General features: G+C 42.8%; 1 protein-coding gene across 1 annotated transcript in view; it reads right to left on the reverse strand.

Moving 5' to 3' along the window:
• The window catches only part of LTBP3 (latent transforming growth factor beta binding protein 3), a 153,051-nt gene that overhangs the window by 46,388 nt on the left and 89,321 nt on the right, over positions 1-17,342 (reverse strand). Inside the window, exons 11-13 of the mRNA XM_075837463.1 lie at positions 7,771-7,866; positions 6,845-6,970; positions 3,465-3,596 (exon numbers count right to left, since the gene is read on the reverse strand). Coding sequence (XP_075693578.1) covers positions 3,465-3,596; positions 6,845-6,970; positions 7,771-7,866 — 354 coding nt within the window. The remainder of the gene's footprint in view (positions 1-3,464; positions 3,597-6,844; positions 6,971-7,770; positions 7,867-17,342) is intronic.

The following is a 17,342-nucleotide window of genomic DNA, read 5'->3' on the forward strand; positions in this document are numbered from 1 at the left end:
AGTGGGCAGATGGGTAATTTGCATAGATGATTTCAAACATATCACACCTTCTATGTTGAAAATACATTGATACAAAAATGTGAGAATTGGCAGAGCCTCTATAAAGTGGCTATTTTTTTCATAGAGAATATTTTATCCATAATGTTTTACTATTAGTCACGGCGATCTTAGACTTATGTAGCCTCAGTGGCAATGCCAGTAGAAAGGCTATTGACAAAACCAGGATGGTATCTAAAAGACAGTCCAAGTATGCAGTTTCCTTTTATACTCCGCCTTTTATAATCTGTTCTCGGATGTGGCAAAATGAGGAACACTTAGGCCATTTTCACACTTGTGCAGTTTGGTCAGGAGTGGGGATCTCTGCTGATTATATCCGCATCACAGATGTCCAAACAGTGGCGTAGCTATAGAGGTTGCAGCAGTCACAATTGCGACCAAGCCCTGAAGCCAGGGGGGCTCATGGCCCCCCTCACCACGTCAATCCACAGTTACTGTAGTAACTGAGGTCTATGTACTAAGCTACACGGGCCCCACTTGCTACAGTAACAGTATACTTACCCACCTCACACCTGAGTCGGATCCAGACAAGGCGCTGGGTACTGACACCATGCAGCGTCACAACGTGATGCGCGCCGCACACAACGTCGTGACTCTGGATGGCATAAGAAGTCGACCCGATCTGCACTGATGAAGAGGATGCCCACTGCACCCAAAGATGAAGAGGACCTGATTCAGGAGCGAGGAGGGTAAGTATAATATTACTGTCTGCTTGGTCCTTTATCTAAGCCTTTCATGTGTGATACTGTCTGCTGGGCCCTGTATCTAAGTCTACCATGTGTGATACTGTCTGCTGAGCCGCTGTATCTAATCCTATCCAGTGGCGAAAATATAAGATATGCTGTTTCCGATACATACAGTATACATATGTATATGTATATATATATATATATATATATATATACTGTATGTATAATAAATATATATAGTGAGGGGACATAACATGTCTTGGCGGGGAAAGAGACATAGCGATGTAGCGGAAAACTGCGGGGTGTCGGCCATGAAGGGAAGTTGGGGGGGGGGCAAGAAGATTTTTTGCACAGGTGCCCATGAGCCTTTAGCTATGCCCCGGTGCCCAGACCTGATTATCTAACCATCTTATTCTATAACTGAGGAGGTAGCTTTACACATATGTATCTTTTATATCTATCTATATGTATGTATGTATGTATGTATGTATGTATGTATGTATGTATGTATGTATGTATGTATATATAATATATATATACACCCCCTAATTTACTTGTTCCACTGGTTGTGGTGCTTGTCGAAGTATATTGTCTCCCACAACCTTTAGTAAAATATATTCCCTGTAAAAGTTCTCTATTGTCACTGTGACATATTTGTGGAACAATTTTTTGTCACGTTGACGTTCAGTCCCTTCGACCTCTTGATTGATATAATCTCATATAACTTGAAACCCAATAAAAATCTTTATTGTAAAAATAATAAGTGTGAAAGTGTTTTGAGAATTACAAATTAGAAGCATGTCACTGTCTAAAGTGAACGGTCTTGTCATTGGACAAAATGTAATTTATTTAATCAGAAACAAAAAATTTATAAAACTATGCAAATGTAGCTCATAAGGGTATGTTCACACGGCCAAATTTCAGACGTATACGAGGCGTATTATGCCTCGTTTTACGTCTGAAAATACGGCTCCAATACGTCGGCAAACATCTGCCCATTCATTTGAATGGGTTTGCCGACGTACTGTGCAGACGACCTGTTATTTACGCGTCGTCGTTTGACAGCTGTCAAACGACGACGCGTAAAAATACAGCCTCGTCAAAAGAAGTGCAGGACACTTCTTTGGACGTTTTTGGAGCTGTTTTCTCATAGACTCCAATGAAAACAGCTCCAAAAACGGACGTAAAAAACGCCGCGAAAACGGCGCGAAAAACGCCGCGAAAAATACGAGTTGGTAAAAAAACGTCTGAAAAGCAGGGTCTGTTTTCCCTTGAAAACAGCTCTGGATTTTCAGACGTTTTTGTTGACTACGTGTGAACATACCCTTACTGCTTTTAAAATCACATATGTAGTCATTTAAAAAAGTTATGAGATCCTGATATAACTCTTGTATTTCATCACTTGCTACCCCCTTCATATATGAAACATGTACAAATTCTACCATCTGAGCTAGAAGAAACCACTATGTGCCTAACTTGTACATATGTATGGCAGCTATAGTCAATCAATAGCAAACACATAAATACATATGTATTCAAACGGGGAAAATTAGTTATAAAATATATTTAAAGTGTAATTAATCTTTTAAAAGACATTTGACATGTCATACTGACATGTCCAAAGTATTAAACGTTGGAGGTCCGAGCACTGAGACCCCACCGATAGCTAAAACAAAGCATCAGAAGCACTCGGGTTAGCGCTCTGCCGCTTCGTTTCTGACCGGCTTCTCTCGGAAAGTCGAGTGAGCATTGTACAGACTCACAGACTTTTCTATTGAGCCTGTACTCCGCTCCAAGGAAAGCCGATCAGAACGTTTTAGGGATCGTTGGGGGTCTCAGTGCTCGGACCCCCACCGATCGAAACTTTTGACATGTCACTATGGCATGTCAAACGTTTTTTAAAAGTTTTTAGTTTTTTAGTGACACTTTAAAAGATTCCCCTCCCTTCTTTCTCAACCATTCACAAATTCAGAGGCTATAAAGATAGTAGACTTTTACCCAGTTCTGTAATAACAATTGATATGCTTGTGATATTTTAGAAGCTGGAGGTGCTTGTTCAGTTTGTTGCTAATATGTCTATATTAGTATTTTGAGTTATTGACAAATATTATATGATCTTTATGATTTATTTTTGTTTTCCAGTGTGACAGTAATCATTTGTCTGCCCGTGAAGTGGAGGTTGGCAACTCTACCTTTTTTTCTCCCTCATTTCTTTCCAATATTCTGTAATGTCACTAAGGGTATGTGCACATGAGAACTGTCTTTTTACGTATGAAAAGACAAACTGTTTTCAGGAGAAAACAGCTGCGTCGTTTCAGACGTAAAAGCTCCTCCTCGCATTATGCGAGGCGTCTTTGACGCCCGTAATCTTGAGCTGCTCTTCATTGACTTCAATGAAGAATGGCTCAAATTACGTTGCAAAGAAGTGTCCTGCCCTTCTTTGCCGAGGCAGTCAATTTACGCGTCGTCGTTTGACAGCTGTCAAACGACGATGCGTAAATGACAGGTCGTCGACACAGTACGTCGGCAAACCCATTCAAATGAATGGGCAGATGTTTGCCGACGTATTGTAGCCGTATTTTCAGATGGAAAACGAGGCATAATACGCCTCGTTTACGTCTGAATATAGGTCGTGTGAACCCAGCCTTACAATAGATTAGTCTGGAAAAAAATTGAAAACAGACCAAGTGAAAAGAGAAAGGCAAAACATTTACTTACCCACGCAAGATCTTTGTCCGTATGATACATTTAGTCTGTATCCATGATGACAATGGCAGTTAAATGAACCAGCCGTATTCAGACACAGTCCCTTTCCGTGACCACAAGGTTCACTCTTACATTCATCAATATCTAAAATATACAAATACAATATAAGCCATAATCTAACAAAAGAAGTAGAATGTTCTTAAATTCTCATCAAACATTAATATTTCAAAGATTTTATTGGCTTTTTGGAACATTGAAAAAAAAAGAACAGGAAATATATCTTACACACAAAGGAAACAGATAGGATACAAAAAGTGCACAGTAAAATTTACAGTAAAAGACTACTATTTCAGTGACACATATATGAGCATATATTCTATCACCAGGTCTGTCTGACAATGCATCTCCACATCTTCATGTAGATAAATATTATTGCCTGTATGATGCAGTATTAGCCAATCCTGGCAGGGCAACAATATTTAACCTCGTAAGGACATGGCCTATTTTGGCCTTCAGGATCCAGTGGATTTAATTTTTTTCACTACCGCATTTCGAGAGCCATAACTTTTGTATTTTTACATTTACATAGCCATATGAGGGCTGTTTTTTTGCAAAGCATTAGCGCAGCCTAATGTAGAATATGCAGTTTAGTCTTGGGCTCCAGTTCATAGAAAGGATGCCCTGGAGGTAGAAATAATACAAAAAAGAGCAACGAAGCTAATAAGGGGCATGGAGGATCTAAGTTATGAGGTAAGATTAAAAGAATTAAACTTATTTAGCCTTGAAAAAAGATGGGGGGACATGGTTAACTTGTATCAGTACATAAATGGCCATCCAAAAAATATGGTGAAAACCTGTTCCATGTAAAATCTGCTCAAAAGACAAGAGGGCACTTCCTCCATCTGGAGAAAAAAAATCCCCATACCTATATATTTTCCGAAAGTAGTCACCTGGCACATTGTCAAAATGCCACTTAGCACTTTATACACACAGGTACCGTCAAGCAATTTTGTGTCAAAATAGTAATTTTTCACCAAAAACTTCATACAAATGTATATTTGTGTCTAAAAGTGTGACCCAAGCAGAAAATTTGGTGCACTATGCATCCTAAAAAACGAAGTTCAATATGTGGAGAGTTATAACATACCACTAATGCCTAATTTTACATGCACATAACTATGTAAAATCTCCAGAATTGAGGAGACCACAAATCTGCTGAAATTCTAAGAAGAGTAACAACCTATAAAATACAGGGATTACACATGGTGAAAAGTAAGTTCACCGACAAACCCTGTATATTTCCCGGAGCAGACTACCTGAAGAATGCAGTTGTCTTTACATGCTGTTGTTCACGTACTGTAATTTCGTAACAGACAGCAATAATTTTAGAATGCAGTAAAACACAAATTTGCTCTTAAAACTCTCATACGAGCAAAGGTTTACACACAAAAACAAATGTGAAAATAATAGACCAAAGTGTGCAAAGTTCATATATTCCACACAAGTCTACATCAACAGAGCTTGTGCTCTCAAAAACTCTGAAACAACGCTAGGAGTCCCTGCCTCTCTGCAGGACAACTGTCCCGTACTGTAATAATGTTTTCAGTACGGGACAGTAGTTCCACGGAGAGGCAGGGACTCCTAGCGTCGTACATAACTATGATGCTAGGAGCCCGGCTCCCTGCACTGAGTTCGGTCCGGGACTTCCGGCCGAAATACGTCCGTCCATTACGGACGTTAATGTGCTCGTGTGAACCCAGCCTTATTAGTTTACTGGAATCTTTTAATCTTACCTTATAACTAAGAGATTCCATGCCCCTTATTAGTTTACTGCACACGGCAAACTGCAACTATGCTAAAAAAAAAATCTTCATTTTTTGAGAGCATATAGCCTACCGTGTAGAAAAAAAAATACAACTTTGTAATTTATACACACATCCACTTTTACGCAACTTTGCTTTAAAATTATAAGCAAAAAATTCTAGAAGATTCAACTTTGCGGTTAAAATGAAGAGATATATTTTGATGGATAGACTGGAAACAGAGAGGGTGGCAGAAACGCAAACCGCACAATTCTTTCAGAAATGGAAGATATATATCTGTAAACATTTTCAAACTAGTGATATTGTAGAATTGATGACATCCTTTGGGCAAACTTCATGGTATCACAGGGAAAATTTCGCAGGTACATTGGGAAGGTTGAAACAATGAAATTGGGGAAGGTGGGTCTTCATAATTATAATTTGAAATGATTCTTTTTGTTTTGACATATATGATCTAGATGTGTGCCTGAGATCCATTTGCATTGGGGGTGGGGGGAGAACATTGGGTATGGTTGAGTGGTATTTTTGGGGTAAATATATACATACATACCACTGTTATACAATGCAGTACAAAAAAATAATACATTTGATATGAGACCCTAATGTGGGGTGTAGCTGTATATTATTTCCACTCAAAGTGAATATATTGTACATATATATTGTTTGTCTGAGTGTTTTTGAAACTCAAATGAAAAAAGAATTTAAAAAAAATGACTACTCAAGCAGGCTCCTTATGCAAACAAAATTTAATCTGCAAAGAACTGTAGGATGTGAGTATATACATACCACACATGTACACAGGTTTGTGTGATAAAGGAAACCAAAACCGGAGGAAAGCACCAACCAATTTTTTCATGCAAATTAAATTGGGGATTATAAAGATATATAATTTCCCATCTCCCTTTATAAAATCTAAGGCTGTGACCTTTCTATTCTGCAAAGTTCAGCGAAAATTGCTGTACAAAAACAAATTGACTTCAGCATGTCAACACAGCCTGACCCTAATCAATAATTGTGAATCCCTAAACCTAATCTAATGCATTAACCGTTAACCTATACTCATTTTTATAATAGAACTAGTTGGAAACGATCGGTTATAGGGACCATCAGTGGATGAAAGTATCTTTTCTGACTGATGGAAATCTTTTCCATTCTTCAGAAATGTATTAGACATTCCTCTCTAGTAATAATCGTTATCTATACATCCTTGTCAAGGAAATGGTTAAATTAGCCATAGTCATTCATTTTTCTATGGTCTATGAGGACTGCCTAATTGTGACCTCACATCACCTGTGGTCAAAGAGGGATCCTACAGTTTGGATATTAACCTGCCCAGAGTTTGGATTAGAGATTACATTTTTGTGGTGTTTTTACTTAAAGTATTCACAAACCATTTATCTACTTTTAAGACCTGTTGGCAATAGGACTACAGCCGGCCATTCACGTATATGAGTTAACATTTGATAGCACAATAAGAGAAGATGTCAACCATGCATAGAGAAAAAGCTCTTAGCAAAGGTAACTAAAGGCATTGGGAACTAATCCTAGTGAATTAGATATTTTACCTACCTACACAAACCCTCTTCTCAGAATCTGGATAGTATCCAGGATTACAAATGCAGTAGAACCCTGTAGGGGTTGAGATGCATTCTCCATGTCCACACAGGTTTCTAATCATTTTACACTCATCGGTTTCTAGGTAGAAAATAAGTAGGTTACTAATGAAAGATTAACCATAATTTATAAAGCAGTTAAACAGTTTTCCTGGACTCCAACACTTATGGCATATTTTTAGGTTAGGCATGCTATCAATGTTCGATTGGTGGTAGTGGAATGAAGGGGCTGTGAATGGGACTGTGCTGCAAAACCAGGCACAGCCACACTTGTATGTAAACAATAAAGGAGTGCCACATTTTGCTGATTGGTGATGGTCCTGGGGTTGGATTACCCCAATCAAAGATTGATGGCTTATTCTAGTGATAGGCCATTGATGTTTAAGACCTGGAAAACCCCATTAATGGCAGAAATTACTTAAAGGAGCACTCCCACTAATTTTTTTAATTCTCTGGCCCATTAGAGAGGTACATTATGTAAATTGTGTTGAAGGTAACTTTCTTACAGGTGGCTGTATTTGTGTTATCCACTCCCTTCTGGTCCTCCGCTGTGTCATGTGACCAGCAATAGGACTCTCCAACCGCTCCAGCGTCTCATGTGTGGACAGGAAGTCAGTTCCTCTTCTCATTACTATCACAGCCCCGATGTGAGTCTTACAGGACTGAATGGAGAAACTGACTACATGTCCATACATGAGATGCTGTAGCAGTTGGAGAGTCCTATTGCTGGTCACAGGACACAGAGGAGGACCAGAAGGGAGTGGATAACTCACAAATACAGCCACCGGTAAAATTATTACCTTCACCACAATTTGCATAATGTGCCTTTTCAACGGGCCAGAAAATAATTTTTTTTGTGGGAGTGCTCCTTTAATGACTTACCTGTTAGTTGTGTGGGAGCAATCTCAACAGCGCTTCGTGTGTCATACTCTGCAGGTATTTTTCGTACAGCCACGGTTGTAGGCTCCAAAACAAGTGCTGAAATTAAGACATATTAGTAAGTTACTTTGTATGTGCCACTTACCCATTGAGAGTCCATAAAAGTAAATGTACAATAAATATATACATGCATTAGAAGTTCCAACATGTTTATTTACTGACAAAAATGTAAAAAATTTGTGCCGCAAGAGAAGTACTAGAGCAGGGGTGGTCAATCCGACATATCGTGGGTGTCTCAAATGCAGCCCTTGATGCCATCAAAGGGCAGCACATCACATTCAGGCAGGTGTAGGCACTAAGCCATGTTTGACTTTTATGGTACATAGCTGTGTTTGTGTCCAGTGGTTTCTATATATATTTTAGGAAGCTAAAATAAGTTTGAACTCAACAGAAAAAGATATGTTCTTGTATTTGTTGAAATCCATATGGAGTGAGCATAGACCAAAGGCATATAAAAATACGATGCATAGATACACATGTACACAAACCTGCACATGACACAACTTACGCAGATGGGAAAGTTACATAGTTGCCAGCAGTCCTGAATTTACAGAGATAATCCTGGCAAATTACTGTTCCTGACGTGTCCCGGCAACTGGCGACTGCCATATTCAATTGTATCTGCGTTCTCAGGACACAGATACAATTGAATACTATGGCAGAGAAGGAAACTATCCATTTCGTGCTCTGCCATTCACTAGGCTACAGGCCACGTTAGGCCGGCAGTTTATAAAACTCTGGTACAAGATCCCTACATATGCCGGTGTGATGACGTCACTGGATCGCGCCGGCCTAGGCAAGGATCCTGTATCGGTGCATAGCAGGCTGCAGGACTGAAGAGGCTGTGGAGATCCGTTCTTCGTGGGAATGAGAATACGTGAGTATAAGGTTTTTTATTTATTTGTGTGGCACCTGGCCACTATCTACAGAGATAGTGTAGCACTAAGTACAGGTGGGCTGTGTGGCACTATCTATAGGGGAGTGTGGTACCATCTATAAAGGGGGGAGTGTGGCATATACAAAGAGGGGAGTGTGGCACTATCCACAAAGGGGGAGTGTGGCACTGTCTACAGAGGTGTGTAGCACGTTTTACAAGGGGGGTGTGGCACTATCTACAAGGGCGGGTGTGTGGCACTATCTACAAGGTGGGATGTGGCACTAACTACAGGGGGGCTGTGTGGCACTATCTACAAGGGGGCTTTGGGGCACTATCTACATGGGGGCTGTGTGGCACTATCTACAAGGGGGCAGTGTGGCTGCAATCTCCGTTGCTGTGGGCTGTCAGCTCCAGCCTCCTCCTGACAGCCGCAGCCACGAGTCGACAAGCGCTGGCCCCAGCCTCCTCCTCAGGAGACACCAGCGCTCGTGTCCACTCACCTCAGCCGGATCCTGTAGGGTGCGCGTGCATGCTCGTGCCCGCTCTTAAACGGGTAGTGCGCGCAACGGACCTCGTTGATGAACTTTGACCCGTGTGTACCCTGGACTATAAGAGGGGTCCAGCCAAGGGGGTACGGCCCAGTGGGTCTACAGACCCTTTGTGACAGTGGCACTATCTACAGATGGCAAAGTGACATTATCTACTGAGGGCTCTGTATAATTATCTACTCAGGGCATGGTGGCACTATCTACAGGGGCCGTGTGGCACTACCTACAGGGGGACCATGTGGCACTTCCTACCGGGGGCTGTGTGTGGCACTCTCTACAGGGGCTCTGTGGCATTATCTACAGGAAGAAGTGTGTGGCAATATCTACAGGTAGCAGTGTGGGGCACCATCTACAAGGGGTACTGAGTGTGGCGCTATCTATGCTAGTTTTTATGCTACCACTAGTGGTCAGCACATATCGCCTAGCCCTAGTGATAAAGTGACACCTGCCTGTATACAACCAGATATTCAGGGAGAGATACTGGCCACCATAGTAGTTGTAAGCCAAACTAGTTCAGAAATGTTTGTTCGTTTGTTTGTATGCAGAAATTCTGGAAAGAAAGCCACTCCCTATTAGCCACACCTCCCATATAAACCACGCCCCCACAAGACACACCCACCAAATAAGCCCCAAGTGTCCATGGAAAAAAATTTCAGATATTGGCAAGTATGAACATACCCCAGTGCCCCCATAGCAAAGGATAAACAGAGTAGCTCTTCTTTTATTTTCACAGTTGGCAAGCAACTATACCATATGAATTTTCTGTCCCCTGGGTAACGCACAGCAATAACATAAGAATTATATGCTGCCCCTGGTCTGCCAGATGGGCATCATTTCACTAGAACATATGCTGTTATATATACAGACCATATGGGCAAGAAAATTTGATATCAGCGCTCGTTAACCTATTCTTGACTAAAGCCTTGCAGCTAAACTTTTGTTTCTCTAGTGCATTTCTACTTCACAATAACAACACTTAGGATGAGTTCACACATAGCGTAAATACTGTGTATTTTCCACAATAGATTTAGTTGTGGAAAATCTGCAGCATATTACAGTAACAGCAGAGTGGATGAGATTTGTAGAAATCTCATCCACACATTGCGTAAATGCTGAGCGAAAAAAACGCTCAGAAATTGACCTGCAGTTTGTTTTTTTAATCTGCAGCATGTCAATTATATTTGCGCAATCGCTGCTTATTTGTTGCAGGTTTTCCCCATTGAATTGAATAGCAGATGTTGCGTTTTTTTGCGGTGGAATGGAAGTGATTCCGCCGCAAAAAACACAACTCAGAAAAAAATATATCTTATACTTACCCAGAATTCTGTGTTTCTATGTCCAGGCTGGTCTTCTTAGATGACGTATCATCCCATGAGGCCACTGCAGCCAATCACAGGCTGCAGTGGTTACATGGGATGAAACAACATCCTGGGAGGCTGGACGTGTCGCCATGGCTACCTAAGTATGAAACATTTTTTTTGTTCACCACAATTCGTTGCGTTTTTTTTTGGCCGGAATTCTCTGCGGTGGACAGGGCGGATACGCTGTGTGCTTTTACGCAGCTTATCCAGCCTGTGTGAACATAGCCTTATAATGTAATATAGCTGTTCTATTCCTAAAACTTTACATTCATCAAAGAATCCTCCACTTGCTGCAGTCACAGACCTTTACCATGCCAGAAAAACGTGGCTAGCTTTTGAATGGCTTGTACTCCCCCTATCTATGGGACTGAATCTATTCCGTCGATTTAACTTTACCCCTGTATAAATAATTCTATAAACATAGGAACAATGAGGTTGAATAGCACCAGATCTGGGATAGGTGGCTGAATTCTACTTGGGTATAACATTTGTTTTTGCTTTGTTTGCATCTATTGAGTAGGATATGTGATAGATAGATAGATAGATAGATAGATAGATAGATAGATAGATAGATAGATAGATAGATAGATAGATATGAGATAGATAGATAGATATAGATAGAAGTTACAGCAGTCCAGCGAGGGGGGCGCGAGAGTGGGGGCACCAGAGGGGGGCACGGGGGGTGTGAGAGGGGGGGCACGAAGGGTGCCGCGAGGGGGGGCGGGAGCCGCAAAAAGAAGGGGTGACTGGTGAGTACACAGTTTAAACTATTTAGTGCCTGGAGACACAATATTTTCTAAAACCATAAAATAATGTAATTTATTTTATGATTTTAGAAATGCTAGTGTTCCCAGGCACTAAATAGTTTAAACTGTGTACTCACCAGTCACCCCTGTCCTGTGGCTTCGTTCTTTTCCTCCCCAGCGTTCCGCTTCGGTGTAGCTGCTGCACTCTGCTCCCTTGCTCCAGGCAGACAGCTGCGCAGGCATCGTCGTTGCCGGGGGGGCGTGGCTGGCAACAGGGAGGGTCCGGAGCAGGATGGGACATTGCTCAGACCGGCGGGACAGCGGTGAAAAACCGGGACTGTCCCGACCGGATCCGAGACGGTTGGGAGGTATTCTCTTGATACACTACTTTTGAATGACATCTGGTATCATATTGCCTCTTTAAGATAGATGCACAATATTAGACTTACACCCCCTATGCCCAACTAATTACTTTTTATGCCCTTTCCTACATGGATACTGTACCTCTCAAACTTCCTCAGCCCCCCTTACACAACGAAGTCACTAACCTCATACATCTGATTTGATTAGGCACACTTTCTTTCACTTTGGTACTTTTTTCTTTTTTCTAATGTTCTCTTAGATATCTCTCCTTGGGCTGTACATGCATTTATGACTCTGGCACATTGTTTTTCACAAGAAACATTTTTTGTTGATTTAAAAAAATAAAATAAAATATGGCTGGAACTATTATATTGGCACTATGGATGCCACAATTAAGGTTTTTTTTCACCACCATAGGGCACTTATAACACAAGCAGTGCTTATAACTTAAATTAACAGACACTATAATGCAAGCTGACACTGCGTATCCGCGCCGGTGGCCCATGCACCAGATCCAGAATCAATTCTCCAGTAAAGTATGGTAGAAGAATACGCATAGAGTGAAGGCCTATGTCAATGTCCTTTCTCGAGTTGCGGGTTAACATTAAAAATTTGCTGCTTCAGAACTTAGTCAAGTCTGTAAAAGCACATAATGAATACATATGATATTAAATATCAGTTACTTGTACTTGTGCAAACAGCAATTCTCATAGCAATAAGCATCCTAAATGATGTATCTAACAATGTGCAAAGACATATTTTGTAAGATATGTCCCCAGACAAAAAAATGTGCTGAAAGAATTCTGTGCATTTTTCTCCTTATAAGATCAAGCTTGTGTTCTGTGGCTTAATGCCAATTAACAAAGTACGGAGTGTTATGGAATCACCAGTTGCGCAATTCCCAGGCTGGAAGTTTATGGAATTGTTAGGTGAACGATTCCCCAAAGGTTGCTGGAGACTGTCAGGAATGAGCGTGCAAATAAATCAGCAACACCAAATCCATCACAACAACAGAATCTAAGGCTACTCTGTGGATTTCCCCAGAGCCCACCACAAGGCACATTGGACTTTGCAGCATAGAACCCAGGTTGTTTTAACAGAGTTCAGTGTTGGATAAGAGGTGCAATGCAGGCAACACCAGAGCAGATAACAAGACAGTCCGAGGATAAACAGAAAGTACAAATCACAAAGCTAGTGGATATCAGGGATTGCAGAGGTCAAAACCAGCTGGGAGCAGAAAGTCCAAATCACTAAGCAAAGGGTAAGCCAGAGACAAGCCAAGATCCAGTTCTAATAAGTGCAAATAGTCAAAAGGTAAAGGGTACAGTCAGTAGCTTGATCAAACTCATGGAAACAAGGAAAATCACAAGCAAAGATAATAGAACCAACCCAGATTTAAATACTCCACCCTTCAATCTGATAAGTGGAAAGACAGAGAAGTGGAATAGGCTCAACAACTAAAACCAGAACCGCCCAGAAGCTAGACTAGTAGTCATGGTAATCTTAAAGGGACGGACGTTTCCTAACACTGAGCACTATAGGAAAACAATAAGATCCAGAATAAATAAAGTTAAATAAGATTGTCCCAGCGTTTACAAACAATTTCTTACTTCCGGCGAGAAACAATCTTTTTTTGTCTCAGCCTTCAGGAGTGTCAATTCCTCATCTCCTGCCAGGATTGATATTTACATAATTTTCAAGTCCTTACCCACTGGGCTTCCTTCCCAGCACTCGCTTGAGTGCTCTGCCTAGACACTATGGAAGCCGGAGAGCGAACATCTTCACCTCCATCGACATTGTATTCTTGCCTCCAGTCTATACTGCGTCCTGGCCAGGGGCGTAGCTAAAGGCTCATGGGCCCCGATGCAAAAATTCTTATTGGCCCCCCCCCGCAAACTTCTCATGGCCGACGGTCCTCCTAAGTGACCCATCAATGCAGCACTAGCAGCCAGGGGCATCCCTAAGGCTGGGTCCACACACACTATTTACGGACGTAATTCGGGCGTTTTAGCCCCGAATTACGTCCTAAAATGCGGCTCAAAAGCGTTGGCAAACATCTGCCCATTCATTAGAATGGGTCTTACGATGTTCTGTGCCAACGGTAATTTTTTTTACGCGCCGCTGTCAAAAGGCGGCGCGTAAAAAAGACACCCGCGTCAAAGAAGTGCCTGTCACTTATTCAGACGTAAATGGAGCCGTTTTCCATGGACTCCATGGAAAAACAGCTCCAATTACGTCCGTAATGGACGCAGCGAAAGACGCCTGCACATGCCTTTACGGCTGAAATTACGGTGCTGTTTTCTCCTGAAAACAGCACCGTATTTTCAGCCGTAACGGACGCTGCCATGTGAACATACCCTTAGGGCTTAAAATGTCAGGGGAAATAGCCCCAATACATATGTGTCCGCCCAAAAAAAAATGTGTGTATAGGAGACAGCATAGCATATCTATAGCACTACGACCCTATAAACTATGAATAGGATTAGATACATTGGCTCAGCAGACAGTATCACACATGATAGGATTAGATACAGTGGCTGAGCAGACAGTATCACACATGATAGGATTAGATGCAGTGGCTCAGCAGACAGTATCACACATGATAGGATTAGATGCAGTGGCCCAGCAGACAGTATCACACATGATAGGATTAGATACAATGACTCAGCAGACAGTATCACACATGATAGGATTAAATACAATGACTCAGCAGACAGTATCACACATGATAGGTTTAGATACAGGACTCAGCTCGCTGACATTGCGGCTCCAGCGCTGGACCCAGGAAAGGTAAGAATAATAATTTTGCTTCTTTATGTGTTACTGATTATTTTTGTGTGTTTGTGTTTTTTTACAGGTTCGATGGTTGGACTTCGGATACGAGGACTTCAATGACGGCGTTTTTTATTCTCAATAAAATGGTTAATGAGGGTTGTGTTTTTTTATTTCAATAAAATATTTTTTCTATGTGCTTGTATCTTTTAAAACTTTATTATCACCGCCTTAGTAATGGCCGCTGGCTGATTGGCAACCTCCATTACTAAGGCGGGGCTTAATGTTACCAGGTGCAAAGACCAACACTAACCCCCATTATTACCCCGGTACCCACCGCCACCAGGGGTACTGGAAAGAGCCGGGTACGAACCAGTACCCGACCATCTGCAGTGACGGGCAGGCACCGGGGCAGCCGCAGGCTGGTAGTATTAGGCCGGGGAAGGCCAAAAACAGTGGCACCTACCACCCTGGTAATGCTGCCTGCTCCTGCTGTGTTGTATCTGGCTGGTTATGAAAATTGGGGGGGAACCCAACATCGTTCTTTCCAATTATCTTTTATTTTTTTTAAATGACGTGGGGTCCCCCCCATTTTTCATAACCAGCCAGATACAATAAAGCAGCAGCAGCCTAGCATTACCAGGGTGGGAAGGCCTTTCCCCTCCTGTTAATACCAGCCTGCGGCCACCCCAGTGGCCGCCTATCACTACAGATGGTCAAGTACTGGATGGTACCCGGCTCTTCCCAGCACCCCTGGTGGCGGTGGGTACCGGGGTAATAAAGGGGGTTAGTGTTAGCCTCTGCACCGGCTAACACTAAGCCCCGCCTTATCAATGGATGCTGTCAATCAGCCGGCGGCTATTACTAAGGTGGTAGTAATATAGTTTAAAAAAAACCACAAAGACATAGAAAAAATATTTTATTGAAATAAAAAAAAAACACACAACCCTCATTAACCATTTTATTAATAATAAAAAAAAAGCCATCATCGAAGTAGTCCTGGAATCCGACGTAGTCCAACGACCGAACCTGTAAGAAAACACAAAAAAAAAACGATTAGTTACACATGTGTTAGGCTTAGATACAGGGCCCATGTGTGATACTGTCTGTGGGACCCTGTATCTAAGCCTACCACAAGGTAGGCTTAGAAACAGGGTCCAGCAGACAGTAATCTTATACAGTATAAGATTACTGTGTGCTGGGGCCCTGTATCTAAACCTACAGTGTGGTAGGCTTATATACAGGGCCCATCAGACAGGATCACACATGGGCCATGTATCAAAGCCTACCATGTGATTGGCTTAGATACAGGGCCCAGCAGACAGGATCACACAATCTGTGATCCGGTCTCATGGGCCCCCTAAGCCTGCTACATCGTAGGCTTAAAGGGGTTGTGCAGTCCCTAAACATTGAAGGCCTATCCTCAGGATAGGCCATCAATAGCTGATGTGTCCGGGGTCCGTCTCCCGGGACCCGCCAATCAGCTGTTTTGAAGGGGCCGCTGCACTCGTACGAGAGATGCTTCCTCTTCATTTCACTACTCGCTCACACTGTGAATCGCAGACACGGATTCATAGTGTGACCGGAATGAAGGTGAAGCAGCTCTCGTACGAGTGCTGCGGCCCCTTCAAAACAGCTGATTGGCGGGTTCCGGGAGTCGGACCCCGCCAGTCAGGGCTACTAATCTTACCTTCCTCTTCAGCCGCAGCGGAAGTTCTGTCCTCTCGATGTTGTGCGCGGCGCATAGCGCTGTGACGTCATGCGCTGCGCACAGCGCTTGACGTCAGGACCTCCGCTGCGATCCGGAACCAGGAAGGTAAGTACAGTCTGTTACTATAGTAACAGGGGCCCGCGGCCCGAGTTACTATAGTAACTTTTTATTTATGTGGTGCGGGAGGCTGTGGGTCCCCCTGGCTTCGGGGCCCAGTCGCAATTGCGACTGCTGCGACCCCTATAGCTACGCCAGTGGTCCTGGCTAAACTGGGATCTTTTGAGAAAGCCACAAAGGATAAACCGTGATGTCTCGAACGGTTTTGCCTTTCTGGCTTTCTCAAGGGATCTCTCGGATGAATTGTGTTTGACTGGGCTTCTTACATTGTAAGTATTAAATAGAATCAAGCATGGGCGAGAAACCTGAGGGTTCTGTGCAGTGTTTGACTTTCTCTCTTTGACACGGGTGTATTGCTCAAGCTGCACTAACGTGTCTGCACTAGGACGCAACCGAGTTGCGGACTTACCATTGGTGCAACCTGTGCATTTGCACATGTGGACAGTAGGTAAGGGGTACACTGTCACCTTAAAGCAACCTTCTTCTGTCTATTAGATTTTCTGAAGAGGTGAGCAGAAGCCTAGACAGAGGGGCCGCTGTGGATATAGTGTTTTTGGACTTTGCAAAGGCCTTTGACACTGTCCCTCATAGAAGTCTAATGGGTAAATTAAGGACTACAGGTTTAGAAATTATCGTTTGTAATTGGATTGAGAATTGGCTCAAGGACCGTATCCAGAAAGTTGTGGCCAATGATTCCTACTCTGAATGGTCCCCGGTTATAAGTGGTGTACCCCAGGGTTCCGTGCTGGGTCCACTATTATTCAACTTATTTATTAATGATATAGAACAGGGGTCTCAAACACGCGGCCCGCGGGCCGCATGCGGCCCCTGGGGCTGTCATCTGCGGCCCGCGGGACACAGAGCCGCTAGTATCGGCTCTGCTCCTGTGTGTCAGGGTCTTGCCCAGGGTCTTGCCCAGAGCGGAGCAGAGCGCTGGTGTCGGCTCTGCTCCTGGACTCTGGAATTCCCTGATATCGCTGTCCACATATGAACAGCGATGTCTGGGGCTTCCCCAGAGCC

This window comes from Rhinoderma darwinii, chromosome 9, assembly GCF_050947455.1.
Source record: "Rhinoderma darwinii isolate aRhiDar2 chromosome 9, aRhiDar2.hap1, whole genome shotgun sequence".
Classification (NCBI taxonomy): Eukaryota; Metazoa; Chordata; class Amphibia; order Anura; family Rhinodermatidae; genus Rhinoderma; species Rhinoderma darwinii.